This window comes from Eutrema salsugineum, unplaced genomic scaffold (assembly GCF_000478725.1).
Source record: "Eutrema salsugineum unplaced genomic scaffold, Eutsalg1_0 scaffold_7, whole genome shotgun sequence".
Lineage (NCBI taxonomy): Eukaryota > Viridiplantae > Streptophyta > Magnoliopsida > Brassicales > Brassicaceae > Eutrema > Eutrema salsugineum.
Window position 1 is genome coordinate 13,824,103 of NW_006256486.1, and position 6,438 is coordinate 13,830,540.

General features: G+C 37.3%; 1 protein-coding gene across 1 annotated transcript; it reads right to left on the minus strand.

The window, feature by feature from the left end:
• Positions 1-1,111: 1,111 nt before the first annotated feature.
• On the minus strand, positions 1,112-3,325 carry LOC18010991 (fructose-1,6-bisphosphatase, cytosolic). The gene is made up of 11 exons (XM_006393714.2): positions 3,059-3,325; positions 2,855-2,902; positions 2,702-2,776; positions 2,544-2,605; positions 2,380-2,446; positions 2,176-2,289; positions 1,994-2,080; positions 1,783-1,919; positions 1,602-1,688; positions 1,446-1,521; positions 1,112-1,347 (listed from the first exon to the last, which is right to left on the minus strand). The coding sequence occupies exons 1-11, from the start codon at positions 3,215-3,217 to the stop codon at positions 1,234-1,236; spliced, it is 1,026 nt and encodes a 341-aa protein (XP_006393776.1). The 5' UTR covers positions 3,218-3,325; the 3' UTR covers positions 1,112-1,233.
• Positions 3,326-6,438: the final 3,113 nt, after the last annotated feature.

Sequence of the window (6,438 nt, forward strand, 5' to 3'; positions counted from 1 at the left end):
ATGAAGAAAAAGAAGAGATACTTAGTCCTGAAGTACCATTCCTAAGTGAAATTGGAGCCCTATGTACCTAACCAATTGTACTCGACCTGACATATCATTTGCTGTTAATCTTTTGGCAAGATTCAGCTCATCCCTTACAAAAAGACATTGGAATGGGATCAAGCATATCTTTTGTTATCTCCAAGGGACTATTGGTATAGGTTTGCTCTATCCTAAAAATTCAAAGAGTCAAATGGTTGGTTTTGCAGATGCAGAATATTTATCGGATCCACATAAAGCCCGATCACAAACAAGATATGTGTTCATAATCGGAGGCACTACTGTATCTTGGCGTTCTCAAACCATACGCTTGTGGCCACTTCTTCGAATCACACTGAAATTATCGCGCTCCATGAAACAAGTAGAAAATGTGTATGTCTGAGATCAATAAATCAACATATCCAGTCAAACAGTGGAATTCACGTAAATACGGAACCAACTGTCTTATACAAAAACAATGCTGTATGCGTTGCCCAGACGAAGGAATGATACATCAAAAATGATAGAACAAAACATATCCTTCCAAAGTTTTTCTCATACACTCAAAAACTCAAAAAGAATAAGGAAATTAAAAGAAGATATGTTCGATCATGTGAAAACACAGCAGACCTGTTCACGAAATTGTTGCCTACTACTATGTTTCGAAAACATGTTCATAACATTGAAATGAGTCATCAACAAGACTTATGGAATGATATTTAGTCATTTCGAGGGAGAACTTGCGTAGTTATACTTTTTTTACTTTCTATGGTTTGGAAAGGTTTTGAACAAGACAATAAAGATATAACGCAAGAGGTAATAATGACACTGATAAATTATTAAAAGTCAAATATAAACAAACAATATCAAAACGTGATAAATTATTGTAGAACCCACCATCATTATTTACGCATAACAACCCAAACTTTTTATCTGTTATATAAACGAAAGTTTTCGTTCGATTATAAAACACATTTCTCTCTTTTACTAGTAGCCTTGTTATTTTGCGGATATAAAATTTTCTCATTTTTATTCATATTTATATTTATGAATAATTATACTTATTATTATAACAGAAATAAAATATTTTATGTGCATTTAAAATAGAAAAAGTCTTATTTGTATAAATGAGTTATTTAGTTCGTCTCATTGGAAGGAGTGACAAGTGAGAGAATACAAGAGACAAGTGAGAGAATACGAAAAATAGAAAGAAGCTTAATTTTTCGTCTCCTCCATAGCATACAGAGCCTTAATCTCCTCTACATCGTCGTAGCTACCAAGAAATATCGGAGAACGCTCATGGATCTTCTCCGGGACAAGGTCCAGCGCCTGCATCATGACATTGCAGGTTTAACTACTTGACACCTTAACCATAACCAACAAAACCATTAAAGATTTGCATTTCAAGGGTTATCAGGATACTTTACCCTTTTCTTGCCCGTGAAGGCCTGACCTCCAGCTTGCTCCATCAAGAACGACATCGGGAAGACTTCATACAGGACACTATTCACATAATGTAAGCCAAAATAAGATAAGACCTTTCAATGGTATTATACTTGAACATAGTTTAATCCTAAGCTTACCGCAATTTCCCATTGGGGCTTTTCTTGTCAGCCGGGTACAAGAATATTCCTCCATAAAGTAGTGTGCGATGAACATCGGCTACCATACTGTTAAGAAAATGAAATTAACCAAATTGGGACAGAAGCATAGGCTATTTTCAATGACTTAGCTTTGAAATAGAGAAGGTTCCCATTACAATACCTTCCAACATATCTCAGAGATTTCGCTGGAGAACCATCTTTAGGAAACTTGCATTTCTCTACATACTTTGTAGTTGGACCATCCCAGTTCTGCGCATTGCCTTCATTTACTGAATAGATGTTTCCATTCTTTGGAATCTGTGCACAAGAATCAATGAATCTTGAGAAATTTATAACACGAGAGAAAGATCGTGTATTTTTATTCCCATTACCTTAATGTCCGGGTGAGTTAATATGAACTCTCCTAGAGATGGGTCCAGGGTAAATCCATGGACACCAGTTCCAGTGCTCAACACAAGCTGAAAAAGCCAATCACGACATATTGAAAATCTAGAAATAACTAATTAGACTGATTGCCACTAATGTTGCCGTTGTGAATTTCATTTTCCCGTACCATGCAGGAGCTTCCGTACATACAATAACCCGCCGCGACCATTTCACTCCCAGGTTTCAGGACATCTTCAGTGGTTGGCTCATCACTGTGGTTCATTGTATAAATTCCAAAAATCTATACACAAATCTCAAGGTTAAAAGATAAACTTTCGAATGATATGTTCTCTGGAGTCCTCTAAGAAAACTTGGGTGAGGAGAAACATACTGTTCCAATGGAGACACCACAGTCAATGTTTGACGATCCATCAAGTGGATCAAAAACAACACAGTACCTATTAATATATCGAAATACTCGATTATGCTAATGAATTACCAATACAACAAATATATTTTCATAACCAAATCGAGAAGGGATCAATTGAAACTTACTTTCCACGCTTGGATGACTCCACAAACGTAGCTTCCTCATCTTCTTCCGAGACAAGAACAGACTGGCACAGGGTTTCAATTGGCCACAATAATTGTAAGACAAAAATCAACTATGTCCGAGTCATCTCGAATTCAGCGAAATGCTATGTTTTACTTACAGTTCTGCCACTGCTAACCAAAGCTTTGACAAAAACGTCATTAGATAGCACATCAAGTTTCTTTTGCTCTTCACCCTATTAAACAAAATGGAAACTCAGAAACAAAAAGAGCATCCAAAAAGCTTAAAAATTAGACAAAAGACATTAACTTGCCTGGATATTTGTCTCCCCTGCAAGTCCAATTAGCTTAGCCAGACCAGCCTGCAACACCAAAAAGGTCATAACTTTAACTCAATGGGCCAGGCTAAACACTAAAAGCGATGGAGACAACTCAGATTTCAGATCAGAATTAAAGCTTAACCAAATCGAAAGCGACATTTTTTTTCCCCTGACCCAATTTCAAGTTGGAAATCTCACCTTATTGACAGCACTGCAGACGAATTTGCATCCCAAAACGATGTTGCTGAGCAAAATCGTGAAATCCCCACGAGATTCTGGATACTTTGATTGTTCATTCAGCACGAATCTCGTTATGGTCATCAAATCCGTACGGTAAGCATCTGCTTCGTGATCCATCTTTGTTCTTCTCTCTCTCTCTTCCTAAGCTTCTACGCTAACCAAATGACTTTTAATTTAGAGAGAGAAGAGACTGAATGTGCAATCTTTTTAAACCCTATTTTATGTGTTGCACGTTTCGAGGAAGATGATGAGATAAAGACGCGACCGGTGAGAAATCAAACGACCAAACGAAGCCAACGAGACTAGAGGGAGATCGGATTGACACGTGGCAGTGACAGGTTTGGCCATCATCTTGTTGGGGATAACGATAACGATGACGAACCTCGTCCTCGTATGTTTGGTTTGGTTCAATCACCTGATCGTCTAACCCTGTTACGATAAGAATAAGAAGATTCGGTTACCCTTTATTTTCATACTAGGTGATTGTCCGCAGCAACTTTATATATTTAAGTTGTATAATATTTTTATATTTAAGTTTACGAATAATAATTAAATTATATAATATATTTTGTTAAACTTTCAGTATATATCATTTTTTTAAGATGAACAACACTTATTTACAATAATAAAATGAAATTATACCATTAATATTAATCAAATATAATAAAAATAGTATTTTAGATAATAAATGAAACAAACTTTAATAAATATTTCTTCAGAAAAAACATTCTATGTCTAAGTCTCTAAAAGAAGCTTCTTGAATCGGTGAACTTCGAGGGATGAAGGATCGATCAAAATTTTACTACATTTGAAGGTGTTGTAACAATCCAGATGTCATGCACTTGGATCACCTTTACAAATCTTAAAACACATATGACAATAGGTTGTTTGCAATTAAGTAGAGATCCTAAAAAAAATTATGAGTGATCACCATCTAGATGCACTTGTAAACAACGACCGTTATAAATTAGTAAAATCAGAGAGTTTAATGTCAATGATAAACATGATAAAATATTCACAAACATGATATATAAATTATTTAAGACAATAAAGACTAATACATATATAAACCTTTACTATCGTATTCTCGATATTAAGGAAAATCACATTTTAATTCTGGTTTTTAGGGGTCTCGACATCAATTGCATAGCGTGGGGCATAGAAACTGAACATTTTGAATCCTTATTGAAAAACACCCCTCGTCGCAAAATCGTTTTCTGTGTATTGAGATTTTGGGAGATGTGTCGATATGGAGGTGATTTTTCATTCTCGCGATCAACCATATATCAACGTATATCAATTGTAGCTAATATAATTTTCCATTTTGTGCAGATGAAATGCGTGTTTGTTCTGACCAAGAATTCTCTGAAATATTGTTTGATCCTGATACAAGCACCAAGCTGTCAAGGACTTGTATAGAATCGGAAGCAAAGCTTTAGGTCGATGGCCAAGGGTTGATTCAAATGAATGAGCAACTCTAGACAAGTGAATCGATGTGGTGGCTAAGTGACAAGGTGGATCGAAGTGTACCACACAAGTTGTGTAAGACTTGTGATAAAACACGAGAACTTTGATCTAGGAGGTACTGGTCTCAACTAGAGCAAAGGGTTAAACAAGTTTCTCTCAAAGAAAACTGGTTTAAAGAAAGTTCGATTTTTTATTGATATGAAAGGTGAAAAATTACAAGGCTGTAATGGGACCTTATATAATGGTCCTAGCAGCATAGACTCAAAGAAATAAAAAGACTCAAAACAACAAGACTTTTAAAAGTAAAGACTCAAAACAACAAGACTTGTAAATTAAAAATGCTAAATTAAAGGACTCAAAAAAAAGGAAATAAAAGACTAATTAAATTGTCTCTGCATAAGACCAAAGACAAGAGAAACTCATTAGTCAAAGAATTGAAATTTGATTGAACACTTACCTTATTTGGTGGCCGAGACTAGTGTGTCTTTGACTAGACTTGAATCTTCCCTCTTAAGTGTCTTGGTTCATTGGTGAGATAGTCAGCATGTAGACTTGGGCTTGATTTGGTAAAAGGGGCCAAATATCTTGACTCTTTGAAGCTGGGCCGTTTGCTAGCTCTTGGCATTCTTCAAGTAGTCCGGTCCAAGCTTGTTGTTGATGGGCTTCATTATGCGGCTCCACTTGTTCATGGTCTTCTCTCGGCCTCTCTTGATCCACTTGAGACATTGCTTGTAGCATGCTTTGGTTGTACTTGTATTGAAGAATCTTAGCTCTTTGTCTTGTTATTGGGCCTTCATGAATGACTGGTATTTCGACATCTTGTAGTTGTGGCTCGGTTAAGTCTGGCTCAGCTTGAATGGCCTCATCATTCCCTCCCTCTTCAAGAGGTTTTGACCTCAAAACTGGATCATCTGCAATATAGGGAGCTAGATCAGATACATTGAAAGTTGAGGATATGTTAAACTCACCTGGTAGTTCGAGTTTGTAGGCATTGTTGTTGATCTTCTCTAGTATCTTGAAAGGTCCATCTCCTCTTGGTGCTAGCTTTGAACTCCTTTGGTTTGGGAATCTTTCATGTCTCATGTGCAGCCATACCCAGTCTCCTGGTTCAAACACCACTTCTTTGCGTCCTTTGTTGGCGTGCTTCACATATTGTTCAGTTCTCTTCTCCAAGTTCTCCTTTGCCTTTTGATGTAGTTTCTTTATGAAATCAGCTCTTCTTTCTCCATCTAAGCTCACGGCTTCAGCTGGTGGTAATGGTGTGAATTCCATTGGGGTCTTGGGGTTGAATCCATAGACTATTTCGAATGGCGACATCTTTGTAGCTGCATGCTGAGCTCTGTTGTAGGCGAATTCGATGAAGGGTATGCACTCCAACCAGTTCTTCATGTTTCTTCCAAGAGTGGCCCTTAACAATGTAGATAAGGTTCTGTTCACCACCTCAGTTTGGCCATCTGTTTGGGGATGACAAGTAGTAGAGAACAAAAGTTTAGTGCCAAGCTTCTTCCACAAGGTTCTCCAAAAGTGGCTCAAGAACTTGCTATCTCGGTCAGATACAATGGTTCTTGGCACTCCATGTAAACGCACAACCTCCTTGAAGAATAGATCCGCCGTTTGAGATGCATCATTAACCTTTGCACAAGGTATAAAATGTGCCATCTTGGAAAATCTGTCCATCACCACAAATATACAGTCTTTGTGCTTGATCTTTGGCAACCCCAGCACAAAATCCATTGAAATATCAACCCATGGTGCTGTAGGAATCGGCAATGGCAAGTACAAGCCGTGAGGGTGTACTCTAGACTTGGCCTTCTTGCAGATCACGCATCGTGCACAATGAGCTTCTACAGCCTTTTTGAGGTGAGGCTAAT

Coding starts and splice junctions, on each gene's coding strand:
- LOC18010991 (XM_006393714.2), bottom strand. CDS start 3,217: ATGGATCACGAAGCAGATGCTTACCGTACGGATTTGATGACCATAACG. Junction 2,606..2,701: donor TGGTTAGCAGTGGCAGAACT/GTAAGTAAAACA, acceptor ACCCTGTGCCAG/TCTGTTCTTGTCTCGGAAGA. Junction 1,348..1,445: donor CCTTCACGGGCAAGAAAAGG/GTAAAGTATCCT, acceptor GTCATGATGCAG/GCGCTGGACCTTGTCCCGGA.